General features: G+C 39.1%; 1 protein-coding gene across 5 annotated transcripts in view; it reads left to right on the top strand.

Moving 5' to 3' along the window:
- PPP2R2C (protein phosphatase 2 regulatory subunit Bgamma) overlaps window positions 1–18,457 on the top strand; it is a 378,716-nt gene that overhangs the window by 193,962 nt on the left and 166,297 nt on the right. For 2 of the 5 annotated variants that reach the window (XM_043972715.1, XM_043972714.1), the window contains exon 2: window positions 17,330–17,481. The exons of the other annotated variants lie outside the window; for them this stretch is intronic. In XM_043972715.1, the coding sequence (XP_043828650.1) occupies window positions 17,433–17,481 (49 nt within the window). In that variant the 5' untranslated portion in view covers window positions 17,330–17,432. The remainder of the gene's footprint in view (window positions 1–17,329; window positions 17,482–18,457) is intronic. 5 annotated transcript variants of the gene reach the window in all.

Genomic DNA, 18,457 nt, shown 5'->3' with positions numbered 1-18,457 from the left:
TCATTTTCACCTGTTAAAAGTCTCTTCCTTGGCTCAACTCAGGTACCACCTCTGCCGGGAAGTCTTTTCTTATCTAGTTCCCTAACTGGAACTAAACGCTCCTGATTCATACTCTCCATACAGTGCATTGTCTCAATTTCTCCTCTGGTGTATCACTTTCTACCTGGTATCATGCTTATCTATGTCCATGTCATAGCACCCTCTTCAACTGTAATCTCCTTGAGGCCAGTAACTTAAAAAAATAATCTTTGTAACCCCAGCAGCCCATCACTGTGTCTCAAGCTTAGTAAGCAACGAATGTTTGTTGAATTGAATGTTACCTGATATATTCATCCTTCTCCATAGTGACTAAGTGGGGTTGGTCCTACCCAATTCTGGACATTCCATGATGTTGATAAAATGTTTTGTAAAGTGTAAGCAGTTATAATGACACTGGTATAGGGAGGAATACACTTTACATGCCTCTGAAGGAATCCCCTCTGCAATGTGCCTAAGAAATGGTCATCATGAACCTCTAGTGACAGGTAACTCAGTATTTACCAAAACATCCCATTTTACTTATGAACCGTTTCAAGCATGAGGGAGTTTTTCATTATACTGAACTGAAATCTGCCTTCCTATACTTCCTATAATAAACTCAGCTCTCCATCTCCTGTAATACCAGCTGCTTCTGGGAAGAGATGGTGAGGTTGGGAATGGCACCAAATTTAGTCATTGGACCTAAGTAGAAATTGTGGCCTTGCTACTTACTTCCCTGTGACCTCAGGCACAAATTTACTCTGAGGCCACACAGTAGCTTCTATTAGATCTTTCTCCTCAACGGATGGAAGGTAACTAGGGGAGAGATGGGAAGATACATCTCTCTGGTCTGTTGTGCAGTTTTAAATAGGATAGTTTGAGGTTTTTGTTTTTGTTTTTTTTTGGTCTCCTTTCTTCTTTCCATTTCCCTAGAACTACATGATATTTTGAGGAAGGGGTTTAAAAAAGGATTTGAAGTCATTCACTGCTTCTCTTCAGGAAGGGGAAAAAGGGAAGGCTTGGGCTGATTTCCAATAAATCCATTCACTGCACAAGTATTGTAGGCCAACTCTGGGAGGAGGAGGCTGAACTGACTGGGCAGAGAGCAGTCAGAAACAAGGTTCACTGAAGAAAAAGGGACCTGATTATGGAGGCCAGTCACATTATGGAGCTGGTTGTATTATTTCTATAGTTTAGATGGAGACATCAAGGATCAGTTACTTAAATTCACCTAGAGAATACCACACAGTAAAGTAGAGGACTCTAAATTGCACAGTCAATCATTCTAGTTATTAGGTCAAGCCCAATTCTTGTCTAAAAGCCCATATTCTCCCCCCTCCCAGGTAATTTGGATAAAGTATTCTCATCTGAATTATTTGAGTAGATAAGGCTGAACAGGTCAGTGCATGATATATTGGAAATAGCTGTGGGATAGTGGTCAAAGCATTGAACTTGGAATTAGGAGACCAAGGTTCTTGTCTTGGGCCTGTCACTTACTGGCAAAGTAACAACCTGAATTTCATCTGTGAATTGGGGTAACCATGATACTTGTCATTGCCCATCTCCCAGGGTTGCTGATTTTTAAAACTTAATCTTACCATTTTTTTCAATTAACAAGCATTATTCTATCTCTGTCACACTTCTCTACCCAGATGAATAACAGCAAAGAAGAAAACCCTCATAACAAATATGCATAGTCAGTTGAAACACATTTCCTCATTGACAATGTCCAAAAATAAATGTCTTATCTTGCATACGAGGCCATCATCTCTAGCTCTCTGGAATTGTAGTTTGTTATTACATTGACTGGAGTTATCAAGTATTTCCAAGTTATTTGTTCTATAATGTTGTTGTCATTGTAGAAATTGTTCTTACACAGTTCTTTGCACATAGTAGGTGCTTAATGTTCTTTGACTCCTCAGAGGCTTATTGTGAAGATCAGGTTAGATAATGTGCAAAAAAGAAGAGAGTTAAGTACTTTGAAACCTATAAATGATTATGTAAATTGTAATGGGTCATGTAAATATCATAACAGTAATTATTTTATAGTCTTGGTGGGATAGTTGAGGTGGAACTAGCCTCAAAGTTGGGGAGACATGGGTTCAAATCCTGTCTCTGAAACAAACTGTAGGTAAGTCATTTAATATCTCCATACCCACAGGAAAATCTCCAAGAATATCTATCAATCAGTCGTCTGTCTGTCTATCCATATCATCATCACCATATCTATCTATCATCTATCTATCTCTTCATCTAGTCTTGGAGATTGTGTGTGTGTGTGTATTTATAATACACATATATGTGCATACACACACATATATATGTGTGTGCTTGTGTATAAAACACAATTTTCACTTTTATTCCTGGTTGGTTTCCTATGCCCAGGTCCTACCTCTGTGTACACACACACACACTCCTCATTAGAAGTTTGGCCAAGGGGGAAGCCAGATGGTGCAGTGGATAAAGCACCAGCCCTGGATTCAGGAGGACCTAAGTTCAAATTCAGCCTCAGATACTTGACACTTACTAGCTGTGTGACCCAGGGAACTTAACCCTCATTGCCCTGCAAAAAAAAAAAAAGAAGAAGGTTGGCCAAGAGATTAATATTTTCTGACAATAAGACATGAAACTATATACCGAGGCATGGAGAGTCTGCCATCTCAATATGTGGAGGGAATTCCAACACCAGTACAATCTTGGTTCCTTAAATTAGAGTATTGTTGTTGTTGTTATTATTAATATTATTATTACATTGTTATTGTTACAGTGATTTCTTTGAATAAAGTTATTCATTAATTAATATTGATGCTTTTTCTTTTCTTTATATTTTTTGCTTATGGTTTCAAATAATTAAAAACACTTTCTTGGATCTGTACTTTGTGCATTAAATAGGCCTAAGGGCGTATTGTAGTCTAACCAAGAAACAACTTTTCCCAGCATACTATGCTTCTCAAATTGATAATTTTCCTGCAGTACATTGAATGTATTTGTTTTTAGTCTAATCTATTTGCAAATCAGTGGATTATGAGTTTTGTAAGGGCAAAGATCAAGCTTCTTCTATAGTATTACCTCCTGAATTCTCTATCAGATTCGAATGTAGTATAATTTAATGAATAAATATTAATTGAATTAAATCAAGGTAGCATTTACTGTGACATATGCCATATGATACAATGTATAACATAAAATTATACATTATTAAAATATCAAGTAGAAATTCAGTGCTCTATACAAAATGTGGGGAAGGATCATCAATTCGGTTTAGAGCTGTGAGGGAAGACTTTATGGAAAAGTTGGCATTTTCATTGAGTACTCAAGAATGGACATGAATTCTACTAGTTAAAATGGGACTGGAGGGTGCATTTTAGGGATGGTGTACATATTTAAAGACCTAAATACAAGAACAACATGTAACCACATATTCAACTTTGTGCCACCATCATTCCCCACCTTTCTGACAAGAGGAGGGAAGGCTCTTTAATCCTGTGTTCTCTGGGATCATTGTAATGAATTTGAGTTTGGGTACCTTTTTTGTTTGTTTGTTTGTTTGTTTTATTTTTTTTGTGAGGCAATTGGGGTTAAGTGACTTGCCCAGGGTCACACAGCTAGTAAGTGTTAAGTGTCTGAGGCCGGATTTGAACCCAGGTACTCCTGACTCCAGGGCCAGTGCTCTATCCACTGCACCACCTAGCTGCCCCGAGTTTGGGTACCTTTTAATGACCTTTTTGTTGTTATTGCTATTGTAATCATGGTGTATATGTTATATCTGAATCTGCTTACCTCACAACGCGTCAGTTTATGCAAGTCTTTTAATGTTTCTCTGAATCAATCCTATTCATTGTTTCTATGGTACAATTGCTACATAAGATGCAGTTTATTGGGCCATTCCTGTAATCAGTGGGCTTCCATAAAATATGCTACTGTGAATATATATGTATACACGTGTGCACACATATGTGTATGCATGTATATACACGAAGACACATATACATGTGTGTATCCTTTTTTATGTCTTTGACCTCCTAAAAGCAGTACTGTGCCTAATAATGGAATACATGTGTATGGACAGTTTAATGACTGGGTTTTTTTGCATCATTCCATTCTTACAGAGTGATTGGACCAGTTCATAGCTCTGCACTAACAGGCTGTTTTTGTTGTTGTTGAATGTCTGTCTTTCCCCAGCTGCTGCAACATTAAAAATCTTTGCCAGTCTGATATGTACTATGTGAAATCTTAGGACTGTCTTGATTTCTGCTCCTTTTATTATCATTTATTTAGAACATTTTTCTATTGCTGTTTATAGTTTATACTTATTCTTTTGAAAATTGTTCATATCCTTTGATTGCTAAAAGATTATTAGGGCACATTGATGCAATAATCTCCAGGACTAAGTGGGGTAGTTCTTGTGGTCCCTATTTGAAAGTTGAGAAAATAACAGGATCAGAGAGAGGAAGGGACATGTTCAAGGTCAGATAGCTAGTAAGAAATCAGAGCTGGAATTTGAACTTTGATCTTTTGATTCCAATGCATGTGGTTTTCCTACTTTACCACACTGTCACTGTCACTGTCACTCTCTCAGGATTGTGGTGAGAACCAAATAAAAAAAATATATACTTAAACATGCTTTGGGGGGGGTGCTATAGAATGTAACATTTCTATCACAAAGTTGCAAAAAATTCTAGAGAAAATCCATATAAGTAAAGGAAATGGACAATAATAGCAATAACTAACAAAAACAATAATAACTAGTATTTATAAGTACTTTAAGGTTTGCAAAGCACTTCATGGGCATTACCTCATTTTATCTTCGGATACAGAAAGTAGTTATTATTATACCATTTTACAGATGAAGAAACTGAGGAAGACGGAGTTTAAGAGACTTGCCTAGGATCAACTAATAATAGTCTGAGGCCAAATTTGGGCTTAGGTCTGATTCCAGAGCCATGGCTATTCTTTGCTTAAGAATTCACGATTGCTTAGTCTCTTCTCTCAAAAATTTGGTGAGGACAGGGAAACACAAAACTACACAATACAAACACACACACACATATACACATACACACATGTAAAACCATACCGTAAATACCTCTGTTTATTAGTTCTTTCTCTGGAGGTGGATAGCTTCTATCTTCATAGGCACTTTGTAGTTGATTTGAGTATTTATAACACTCAGAATAACTTAGTTGCTTAGAGTTATTCTTTGAACAATAATACTGTTCCTATATACAACGTTCTCTTGGTTCTTTTCATTTCACTCTTCATTATTTCATTCAAGTCATTCCATGTTTCTCTAAAATCAACCTGCTCATCATTTCTTACAGCACAGTAATATTCCATCACAATCATTTACCACTACTTTTTCAGCTGTTCCCCAATTATTGGGCATTCCCTCAATTTCCAGTTCTTTGCTACCACAAAGATCAGTTCAGAGTTTCACCAACAGTATATAAGTGTTCAAATTTCCCCCAAAACTGTATTATTTATTGGGTCCTATCCAGCCAGAACATTCTAGATGTTTGATTCTAGAGGATAGAGGAGGAGAGGAAAGGAAAGAAACAAATATTTGTTGTGTTTACTATGTTTCAGGTACTGTATTCTACAAATATTATCTCTTTTGATCAATTGATTAAAGATCTTCAGGGTTTGCCCTCCCAGTCATATATGACTCTTTTTTTTTTTTTTTTTGGTGGGGCAATGGCAGTTAAGTGACTTGCCCAGGGTCACACAGCTAGTAAGTGTCAAGTGTCTGAGGCCGGATTTGAACTCAGGTAGTCCTGAATCCAGGGCCGGTACTTTATCCACTGTGCCACCTAGCTGCCCTCCCAGTCATATCTGAACTCACATACCTACAAATACACATTGAGCTGTGTTGTTTATCTTCCTGACACTTCAGTTGTTTTTGTAGTTAAGAGATTTAGATGCCTGTTTATTACCTGATTCCAAGGTATAGCAGACTCATTCTTAGTAAAGAATTGATTTCCATGCCTTCAGATACAACTACATTTCATTGAGTTGGTTATAACGGATAAAGCTGCCTATAAATAAGGCTTTTCATACCTATCAGAGCTTTATTATTGCAGAAAATGAGAAACAATATCTGGAGTATATGTTGAACAGTGATTTTAATTTAGAACACTAGTTAAAGCTGTCTAAGAATATCAAGTTATTTGTAATGATGTTCAGTGGATGGGAATCCTGAATCTTCTAGGCTAAAATTCATTTTATTTTATGTAGCTGCTTACTTATTTCTGAATTTATTTCCTAGAGTTGGCCATTACACAAAGAAATTGGATTTTCTTCAGTAGGGTCCTAAACCATTTCTCCAGAAGGTATCTTGCTCTCCATTATCACCTTTCAGCCATGGGCCAAATTGCCCAGACAGATTGTCGTTTTTTAATTTTGTCAATAATTTTTTTCTTCCAATCATTGTGAAAAGCTTAGAAATGGAAAATTGAATTATTTAATTCGGAATGAAAGAATGTTTTAAAAGAAAATAAAAATTGTATCTGTTATGGCCATGCTGACTTTGGCTTTAGGGCATAAAAGCCCTGTATAATTCAACTGACATAGAATATCAGAACTCCTTAGACCTAGAATGGTAGCATTAAAGGGACCTTAGACATTCCCCCTTCCCTTTCTTAAGTCCAGAAAGTCATCATCCCATGTATTTTCATCAGGTGCAGAAACCATGCTACTACTTTTTGATCAAACTGACCCAGAGGATTGGCCCCATGCATACACCATCCCTTTCCTTTCCTTTCCTTGCCATTTCTCTCATTGATGAGATGAAAGATAATGGAACAACATGAGACAAGGCATGCAAACTATTTTTTTTTTAATAGTAAGGAGGTCAGTACTACCAGGGAGCAGGAGATTGTAGAGATAGGATCAATAGGATGTTCCACCTCTGGACTAATTTGTAGATTCATAGAATTTAGAGTTGAAAGAGATCTTAAAAATCATCTACACCAGCTCTGTCACTTGATTGTTAGATGACAAAGAAGGAAAGGAAGAGAATGAACTTCCTCAAGGTAGGAGAACTAGTTAATAGCAGAGCCTGAACCAGAATCTAGCTCTCTGATTGGCTTTCTTCCCAGTCAAGTGTAAGAACCTGAAACTGAAAGTGTGGGATTTGTTTGTTTGTTTGTTTGAAGAGGGTGGTTGCTCAAACCAGGCAGTCCAGATAAGATGATGATGGCACATAGGAAAAGAAGGAGGGTAGTTAGTGCTTGAAGGACAGAAGCAGAAATGGCAAATGTGGGATATAGAAAGAGATGAGAAGACAGTGAAGATGCATTTTGCCTATTTCATAATTCTACCTGGGGCAAGATAGCCTCCGTGTTGGATGCATGTATCATATAGCATTCATGAAAGTATTGGGCTCCCATGTGGCAAAAGTTGCTTTGACTTCGTCCTTTAGCAGGGAAATGGTCATGGGAATAATGATTCCATAATAATGACACATTTAGATAGCACTTTAAGATTTACCAAGTGCTTCTCTCAAATCATTTTTGAGAATATTCTAGTTCTACCTCTAAGACTGTCTGCACGATCTTGGACAAGTCATCTAACTATACTCTCCTACTATAGTCAGCCATTGAATTGCCAAGCAGTAATAAAGAGTTAGGAGATAAGTGTTCTAATCCCCTTTATGCTACTAATTAGCTGACCTTGGATGACTGTTTTCCTTCTCTGGGCCTGTTTCTTGCTTTTTAGAGTGAGGGAATGGGACTAGCTCATGTCTAAGATTCTTTACAGGTCTTGGAAGGGTCTCTATCTTTATTTAGCAACATGAGATGATTCAGCTATTCAAGGATACAGAGTAATGCCCCAGAAAGGTTAATTTACCTCACATGAATGATCAGTGACTTCCCAGAATAGCACCGTGTGATTGATCAGCCAGTCAAATATTTATTGAGCTTCTAAGAAGAGGCATGATATGATGTGAAAGCACAACTGTGTGGCCTTTGTCAAACCTCATGTGACTTCCTTACTTCTGTCAAGGTCATCAGCATGAGGGTTTGAAAACTCAGTTAACCTTCACTTCTCCCTCTCCCTCGCCCCACGTCCAGTCAATTGCCAAATCTTGCCCTTTTTTCCTCCATAACATTTCTTGCATTTGTCCCTCTCTCTCTACCCCCAGGACCATGACCTTAATTCAGACACTTGTTACTTTTCATCTGAAGTAGTGCAATAGCCTACTAATTGGTCTCTTCAATGCTCGTCTTTCCCACTCCATCCTTTTCCTAAGTACCAAAGTGATTTTCCTAAAGTACAAGCATGACCACATCACTCCTTTAGTCAATAAATTCCAGTGCCTTTAGAATCAAATATAAATTCCTCACTTTGGCTTTTAAAGCTCTTTACAGTCTGGCCCTGACCCATCTTCCTAGCCTGGTTGTACATTACTCCTCTTCCCCACACTCTATCTATCTAGCCAATCTAGCCAAACGGGTCTTTTTTGCCATTCCTCATACACATTTGGTCACCTGTGTCCTTGCCTTTTTCCATTCCCAGAATGCACTCCTTCTTCACCTCTTCCTCTTAGCATATCTAGTTTTCTTCAATATTCAGCTCACATGCTAGTCTTGATATGATGAAGCCTTTCCCAATCTCTTCCAGCAGTAGGGTGGTCCCCACCAAAATAACTTTGAATTCATTTTGCATAAACTTGTAGAGGTATATGTTGTATTGCCCCAGATTCTTTGAGGGTGAGGACTGTTGCATTTTTTGTATGTTTAGTGCCTAGCAAACTGCCCAGTACTTAGTTTCATAAATGCCCACTGATTGAGTGGGTAGGTCACCCTCCCTGCCTGGGTCTCAGTTTCCTCCACAGTAAAATGAGGGAGCTAGGCTAGAGAATCTTTGAGATATCCTTCAGCTTCAACATTCTCAGGTTCTCTAATATGATGTGCTCTGGGCTAAGTGCTCTGGGGCATGTAAAGGAATCCAAGCTCTCCATAAACCTGTGAAAATATAAATAACAATACAAGGGATAATAACTAGAGACAACAGCTGATGAGCCATCACCGGCAGCAGCACACGAATAATTGCCCCTGGAGTGGAGACAGTAAGTGCTATAGATCAGGTCAGGTTTGATTTGTTTTGGCCAAAGGCCAGCAAAAGACTTATGGGACAAAGAGCAGGTTTGGTCTGAGGTTGGGAGTCAATTACAGAGGGAGTCTTTGAGCATGAAGAACTTTGGCATTTCAGAGGCAGTTTTAGAGAAGGAATTCTTAAACCATGACAAAATTGCTGTGTATAAAGTCATTTTCTTTTGTGGTTTTGATGTGGGCTAGTACTCTTGTTCAATTTCATTTTATTTAGTGCCCCCTTTATGACCGGAACTATGCCAGGGCCCTATTTTTTTTTTGTATGCCCACTGGGGATACAAAAGCAAAAACCAAAAGCTATTTTCAAAAGTAAGAACTATTTTCTAATAGATAACTGGTCCTTGCCCTCAGGGAGCTTACTTTCTATTTCAGGCTGCTATATGGATACAAAGAAGAAAACAAAGCAGTTACAAGAGGGAGAGACTGCTAATAACTGGGAGGGTACCAGCAATGAGTTTATGTAGAAGGTACCTCTGGAGCTGTGCTTTGAAAGAAGTAAGGGATTCTACAGGGCAGAGCTGAAGAGAAAGAATATATTAGGCACACAGGCAGAAGATGGGATGTTTTATACTGAGAATAGCTGGTAAACTAGTTTGGGTGGAATGAAGAGTGTGTAAACAAGCCAATCAACAAGTATCAATGGCATTCAAAGAACTGGAAACAAGGTGGGTATAGTGTCCATCAATAGGGTAATGACTAAACAAATTGTGCCATATAAATGTATAGGAATAATATTATTATACCATAAATAATAACAAAAGTGACAATTTTGGAGAAAACTTGGGAGGGCTTGTATGAACTGATGCAGAGTAAAGTGACCACAACCAGGAGAGCCTTTTATAAAATATCAATAACATTGTAAAGACAAACAACTTTGAATGACTTAAGAAGGATGATCAGTCCATTATGCTTCCCACTTCCTGTAGAGGTGATGGAAATGGACATATTTTCAGACACAGACAATGTATGGATTTGTGTTACATAACTATGCTTATTTGTTATAAGGGAATTTCCCCCCCATTTTTTGGAAGGGAGAGTTACAGGTTGAGTGATAAGAAAAAGAAAATACAAATGAATTATTAAGAAATAAACAGGAGAGAAGAAGGAGATTCAGAAAGTAACACAGACAAGCAAAAAACAAAACCAAACTATAGATAATGAAGGAAAAAGACAAATTATACATAACAGAAACTCCCAGTTTCATTTGAAGTTTTTTGTGTTTGTTTTTATGTGCCTATTGAAATGTTTGTATTTGTTGATGCTTATTAAGTTCATAATATCCGTATAAGTTTGTTTTTTGCAGGGCAATGAGGGTTAAGTGACTTGCCCAGGGTCACACAGCTGGTAAGTGTCAAGTGTCTGAGACTGGATTTGCACCCAGGTCCCCCTGAATCTAGGGCCTCTGCTTTATCCACTGTGCCATCTAGCTGCCCCACCCTGTTGTTATTGTTTTTAAAATACCCTTAGGAGGTATCTTGGTATAATATAAAGAGTGCTCACTTAAGTCAGAGGATCTGGGTTCCAATTCTATCTCTAGCATTTACTGCTTGTGTCACCTTGGGTAAGTCACTTCCCTTCACTAGTCCTCAGTTTCCTCAGCTGTAAATAAAGAGGTTATCCACTGTCTCAGAGGGAGTTAGAAACCTTTGAGGTTTCTTCCAGCTCCAGAACTTTGATCCTATGATCCTATGAGCTTTCAGAAGTGTTGTATACATTTCCTTGCCAAAGAGTCAGCACAAACACACACACACAAACATACACAGAAATGTGTATATGCGTATGTATATGTACATATGCATATACACACACATACATAAATATACATGCATATGCATACACATATGCTCTTTGCTCTTAAAATTCTGAAGTGTATATGGACAGAAGAGACATTTTCTTTTGAGTCCAAGAGAGTCCAGACATTGTGTTTCTCAGATCAGGGCACATAGATGAATTTCCTTTTCCCCTCCTTTAATATTTTTCCAATCATATGTAATGATTGGAATGATGCCACTCGCTGGAGACTTACTGTAGAAAAGCTCCGCCATGAAGTGAAGGTCTTTAAGGGCAAGACCAGGAGTCTTTTCTTTGGCGTCAGGAAGTGACGTTTGCTTGTGGGAGGAAGAAGGGGGGAGCCTGGCGCTCTGACTGGGACTCTTTCCTGGGGACTCGGGTGGAGAGTGGAGCTGGGAATGCTCTCTCCTTTAATAGAGAGATGAATGTAGGCCTTTCTCTCTCTCTTTACCAAATTCTTATTCTCCTTAATAAATGCTTAAAAGTCTAACTCTTGCTAAAGCTTATAATTTATTGGCGACCACTCATTAGATATTTTAGACAGTTTAGCTAGAATTTTAGCCTTTAACATATACTTATGCTTAGAAAGAGGAGAAAACAAACTTTTATGTTATGGTGTACTGGGCTGTTCCTAAAAGAGGACCAAAGGTTGTCCATTCCCTTTATAGTAGAAAATAACTTGGATTTAGAGCCAGATGCTTTTAAGTCCCAGTCTTATAAGTATTGTGACCTTTGATTTACTGTTCTGAGCCTCAATTTCTTCATCCATGAAGTGTATTATATCTCTTATTTTACAAGATTATTGGTAGGATCAAAGGAGATAATTTTGTAACTAAAACATGAACCACTAAGCATGGTGCAGTGGAAAAAGTGTTACATTTAAACTCAGAGAAGTTAAATTCAGATCCCACCTTTGCTACTTACTCTCTGTGTAACCTTAGGCTAGTCTCTTCACTTCTGTGGATCTCTTTTTTCTTATATGTAAAATGAAAGGTTTGACTAGATGACTTCTGAAATTCTATTCAGATCTAACTACATACTTCTTTGATTAGATGGCCTCTAACATTCCTTTTGACTCTAAATCTCTGATTTTATCAAATTTGAGTTTATAAACATTCCCAGGATCCCTTGGGGAAAAAGGAGAGCCAAATAGATGTCCCTTTGAGGGAATCCCTGGGTTTTGTTGCCTCCGTGACTCTCTTCTCTAATTCTTCCCCTGCCATTCTTCAGAAACATCCTCTTTTTTGGTTGTCCATCCATGTGCCCAGGGAACTATGGTTCTCCTTTCTTCCCTCCCCTCTTCTATAAAGGAAGAATTGGAACAATGAGCTATGGAGTGGAGAGTGGGGTAAGAAGGAAGGGCATTGTCAGTTACTTGTCTTTAAGCCTATGCCGAATCATGAGCTTTGGTCGTTTATATTATAGTGACTATTCCTTTGGGGTGTGGGCTGGACAAGATGGACACTGAGGTCCTTCATTGTAACATTAAGAATCAAATGACTGGGGGGGGAGGGGTGTCTTATGGTGCGTCACCTTCATTACATGTATTGTGGGCTAGTGGAAAGAGCCTCAGACTTGGAACTAAAAGATCTATCTTTGAACCAGCACAGGTACTAGATGTGTGACCCTGGATACTTTAAAGTTTCTGAAACACAGTTTCATCATCTGTCAAATGGATGTAATTATGTTTGTACTACCTGGAGGAAAGCACAAAGTGGTAGTTGTTGTCATTATTAATTATATGGCATGGTCTTTTGTTCTCGGGGTAGCAGTAGCTCTGTTAGGCTATTGTACTCAGCCTAAGCAGAAAATGTTTCCCAGCAGGAGATTGTCCATACAATACTGCTCACTGTGAATTGCCCTGACCTTGCACAGTGTGGGGTCAGCCATCTTTCTGACACTAAAGGTTTAGCATTTAAGTTATTCCCTTAAGTTGCTTCATTCCACAGAGGGCTCATCAAAAATGAGCAAACATTCTCAAATTCAAGAAAACAACTAGAAATTATTAGTAAGAAAGAGTCTGCAAAGATGCTATTGGGGGGAAAGTCCTGGATTTGGGAATTACAGCATGTGGCTTGCCATCCTGGCTTTTGTATTTTCAGTGCCAGCCTTGGGCAAGTGACTTTCCCTGTCTGGGTTACATTTCCCTTATCTGTTAAATGAGCAGTAGCCTGGACTGGATGACTCTGAGGTCCCTTCTGGCTCTAACTCTAGGATCTTGTGATTCCCCGGCAACATCTCTGACATGTGCTAAGGTAAAGAATTTCCCAGGGGGCAGCTAGGTGGCGCAGTGGATAAAGCACTGGCCTTGGATGCAAGAGTACCTGAGTTGAAATCCAGCCTCAGACACTTGACACTTACTAGCTGTGTGACCCTGGGCAAGTCACTTAACCCCCATTGCCCTGCAAAAAAAAAAAATTCCAAGTCTAGCAGTGTTTTAAATGCTATGTGCCCAAATATTGTGACCTTTTAGACAAGAGTTTTCTGAGATCTAAGGGCTCAGCTGTTAGATCCAAACTGGGATTCGGCTGACACCCAAGAGTTGCCTTCTTCTTTTCCTGGGCTGTACGTGGAATCTTTATACAAATGCTCACATCAATGGTTTTCTAGATTACAAATGGCAAAATATTCTGGAAACAACACATTCGACTTGACTAATATGTGTGGAAAGATTATTGCAATGGAAGTCAGGAGAGGAAGATCCAGGTTTCATCTCTACCATTGCCGATCTGTGTGACTTCAGACAAGTCAATTCCCCGTTCTAAGAAATGAGCAGGGTTGGATTAGGTTCTCTTAAAGGTGGTTTTCAAATCTCAGTCTCATAATCTTATGACATTTGAGGTCCTTTCAGCAGTTCCAATCATATTTATCATAATAAGCATCGTGATCATCCAAATCGTCATTGGGACAACTGGGCGGTACAGTGGATAAAGCACTGGGCCTGGAGTCAGGAAGACCTGAGTCTTCCAAATCCAGCTCCAGACATTTACTGAGTAACCCTGAGCAAGTCACTTAAACTTCTATCTGCCTCAGTTTCTTCATCTGTAAAATGGAGTAATAGATGTACCTATCGCCCATGGTTGTGAGGATCAAATGAAATATTTGGAAATCACTTAGCACACTACCAGGAACCTATGTAAATGTGAGCTGTCATTGTTGTTCTTATTATCCCTTTATCTCTGATTTTTGAAGCAGCCAGTGTAAAAAAACAACATGACTCTAGAAACTCTCAGTAAATGCATCTGCCAGATAGTATAAATAGCAGACATTTTCTGGAATCAATCTTGGGCCAATGTTACAAATACTCTGAAAAAAGTTTTGCAAGTTTTAATACTTTGAAACAAAGAGGCAGTGGTAGAAATATGCACGAAAATCTTCTGTGGAAAATATTATGTGACCCTAGTGTTTATGTATGTGAACATTCATTAGTGTTTTCTCTTTAAACTGACTTTTAAAATTAGGGTTGACTCTTCAGGAAAAAACATAATATCATGCATGTTATGTGAGGACCTGGAGAAGAGAGAAGGGAACAGCATCTAATCATTGTCTTTGGCTGCCTTGAAAACTTGTTAGGAAGAGGGAGAAGGATTAGACATATTCTGCCTGGGATTGGAGTTGAGAACTCAAATGCGTAGAAATGACAGAGAAAAGATTTTAGTTTAATATAAGAAGGAACTTTCTGACAATTTTAGCTGCCTAATAGTAGAGCTGATGGCCTTGGGGAGAAATGAGCTCCCTGAAACAGGAGATCCTCAAGACTCTAAACTGTAGAAGAATTACATATCTTATTTCATATAGCACTAAGAAGTACTAGAAAAAAAAGATGAGGCTAAAAAATTAAATTTTTTTTTCCTCAGACTCTCTGGTTAAAACATTTGCTAAGTTCATTCAGATGCTATTATGCTCAGATCCTGGGAATCTTATTTTTATGGTGTCTTTTTATATCAATGTAAGGATAGTCAGAATAGCATTATAAGGCAAAGAACTAGTCTTGGGAAGAAGCTACCTAATGCAAGACTTATTTCCCATTCTTAAAATCCAGCATAATATTACAACATTGACTCATCAGCAAATCGGCCACTGGGTGACACATTTTTGAACCTCAGCAGTTGATCGAAAACCATCTCCTAAGGCTTGAAAGGCTTTATTTCTGTGATGGAGGAAGCATTCACACAGGCTAAACCATGGAAGTTTTCAAGCATTGAAACAGACAGAATCTGAAGACTCGGAAAACTCTGGTATCCTGAAAGTGCCCTTTGGATGACATCAGTTCAACAGACTTTTCCCAAGTTCCTACTCTCTACAAGGATCAGTGCTATCAAGGGTCACATGCCTGCATTGTACAGGGGATGCTTGACAGCTCTCCCCAGAAACTGTGCTTGGGATCTTGCAGTGTCATATCTACCTTTCCATAACAACATCCATTCTTGGTGTGCTCCTTTGTTGAAAGCAGCAAGCCATTTGGAGGAAAGTGGACAAAAACTGGAACCAGATGGAATGCTTAAAGCCAGTGAAAATGTGGAAATCACCTGATTTATTTTTACCCAGGGTGGCTTAGGATTTAAAAAAAAATACAGAGTAATTGGAGTGTTATATCCTTTATCCAGTTATGAAAAGAGAGGCAACTGGGGGGAAAGTGACCCAAGTGAGGGGTCACATAAGCTCCTCTTGGCAAATTGGGCCATAACTTCAGCCCTTGCCCATGAACAGCAATGGAATGTTGAGATTTAACTCAAGTTCAGGTTGACACAAAAAGAAGAATTTCCCTTCTATTACAATTGCCCTGAGAGGGAGAACAATACTGCCACTCACAATGCCCTTATTTAACATTCTGCAAAAGGAAATAGGACATTGGTCACCTTATGACACATCAATATATGGGCTGTTGTGAAGGCAATCAAGAAAGGCAGACTTGGTATGTAGAAAGGGCACTGGTTTTGGAGTCATAGCATGTGAGTTTAGAATTCTGACTCTATCTTTTGTATGACCTTGGGCAAGTCACATAATCTTCTGGGCCTTAGTTCCTAACTGTAAAATAAGAGATTGGACTAGCTGACCTCCAGGGTGTCCCTCTGATCCTGTGAGCCTATAACGTTCATTTGATGGGGTCTCTTTCTCTCTCTGTCTCTGTCTTTTGTCTCTGTCTCTGTCTATCTACCCCCTCTCCACCCCCCTCCCATCTCTTTCCCCCAGACTTTCCCTCCCTTTCTCCCTTTTTCTCTCTCTCCTCCCCAGTTTGTTTCTGGGGTCGAGGCTCACATTCTGTCCCTCTTTTCTCAATTCAAACCAAATATGCCCAGATGATCAAGGAGAATTAAATAGGGAATGAATTGAAACCATTTCCCCTCTCACTATTATTTATCTTTTCCCATACAGCTGGGAATAATGTCAGAAGCCATATTTGACTTGCTCCCATGGAGTGATTTTTTTTCCTGGACCTCCCTCTCATTTTTTTCTTTTTTGAGTAAAACAGAATTGTCTTCTCAGTGAGAAGTCATGTGGTATAGTAGGAACACTGGGTTTGTAGTCAGAGGTCCCAGATTTGAATCCAGGTTCTACTTACTACCTAGTGACCTTGGATAAGTCATTTTACCCCTTTTGGTCACAGTATTTTCCTCTCTGAAATGAGTAAATTGGGCCCTATCTCTAAGGTCTAGTGTAGGTCTAAAGCCTTGTTTTTTGCATTCATCACAGTTTACTTTTTTTTTTGGTCTAGGAAAAAAAAAACTTAAAAAATCCCACTGACCCTTTGAGACAAATGCACATCTTCATGAAAGCATCCTTGAAGATCTTCAAATCACCTAAGCTCCCTTTTATCCAGCCACCTTCATTTACTGCAGGATTTCTTCCCCCTTCTGAGGGAGGAAACTTCTCATTCAAATACAGGGCCTCCTGAAAACTGCCTGCATGCCAAGAGAATGACCCCCACCATAAGCAAAGCCAAAAATCCTGGATGAGGAGGTTTCAAACATGGATTGCCCTTTATGATCCATCCCAGCACACTCATAGGAACATGTCCCACTCAATTCAGGAGAGTTACTGGAGAGGGACACTGGATTTACTCTCTCAGGTTCCCCCTGCTTTTATCTTTCCATCTGTCTATCTATGTGTTCTAGAGACATTGTGAGCTTTGATTGTCTATTACAATTCATTCCGGAATCTTCGCCAATGGGTGATGGAATGTGCCCATAAACCACAGTGGAATTCTTTCTCCGTTGCCAATATCCACCCATGTCCTGAAACCATCAAAGGATGCTCAAGTCAAAGATATTGGTCATCAAGTAGAGAACTGATTAATGCCACAATTCCCTGACCATTTTTTCTTCTTTTTGGTGGGGGTGGTGGGAATTTTTCCCATGTTTGGCCGAAATTATCCAATGGCTTTGTTTTCACATTTTGTTTGAAAGATACTACTTGCTGGATGCAGAGTGGGTGGATTCAACTTTCTTCTGGAGCCTGAACAGGTCATCACCGGGAAATTTCACACCTTACCTGGCTCTCGTGGAGAATATGGAAGGTGAAAGCATCTATGAAGTTGACTCTGAAGATGGGGTTGGAGGTAAGGGTGCCTGACTATCACTTGTCTTTCACCCCTTGGCTGAGTGGTTTCAGGGAGTCTTCGTGGAGACTGAACCTCTGGAGCTTTAAAAGGAGGAAATGGTGCACACAAGGTGGCCAGAGCCCTGCTTGTATCTTGTTAACTTAGAATACAAGTCATTGAATAAACTGTTTATGAACAGACCCACATGCTGATAACCACATGATCCGTGCGTTTTAGTATGACTTTCTTCTTGTTTCTTATCATGCTTGTGAGTGATTAAAGCCATGGGTTATTTTGTGGGACTGTCCCGAATCATGTATTTAAAATAAAGATGGATTTTGAATTAGCCTTCTATCTTTCCCCCTTCACTTCCCATCCTCATACCTCCATTCGAAGACTTTCTGTAGCTTTCCCTTTGTTGATAATTTCCTCAGTGATGTTTCTGGGTTCATGTCAAGGTAGATATCCTGGTAGCTGGACCTACAGTTTCTCTACACTGGTGCCTGCTTTACTTCCCATCAGTCTCTTAGCATGTCATCAGAATATGGGTGCTTTCTGGTGCTAGTTCTGTGTTGGCTGAAGGATGTTTAGGAGATTACTTGAGGTGGTTTTTTGAAGTCCTTTTTACTTATTCATGGTCATTGTTTTCTTGATCTGATGCTGCTTATGGGGGTCTTTATGTCCTGTTCAAGGACAGAACATTATTACAGGACTTTGTCTAGCATTAAGGGGATGTGGAAGCCTAGGCGGTCACACATTTAACAATCTATCCATTATACCACAGCTGCCTTTCTGGTTACTGAAGTCATCAAGAGAAAAACAAAGTATCTCGGCCCCTCCAGGAATTGATATGCTTTTGATGGGAATGTCCTGTCTCAGGTGTTAGCAAGGAGAGTAAAGATTCCTGGGGAGGAATTCTACTTATTTTCTGTCCATGTGTGAATGCTTGAGACATTTATTAAAATAAGCATTTGAAATATGTTAGTCCCTTAGA

Source organism: Dromiciops gliroides, chromosome 6 (genome assembly GCF_019393635.1).
Source record: "Dromiciops gliroides isolate mDroGli1 chromosome 6, mDroGli1.pri, whole genome shotgun sequence".
NCBI classification, from domain to species: Eukaryota; Metazoa; Chordata; class Mammalia; order Microbiotheria; family Microbiotheriidae; genus Dromiciops; species Dromiciops gliroides.
This window is presented reverse-complemented; position numbering and strand designations above follow the sequence as displayed.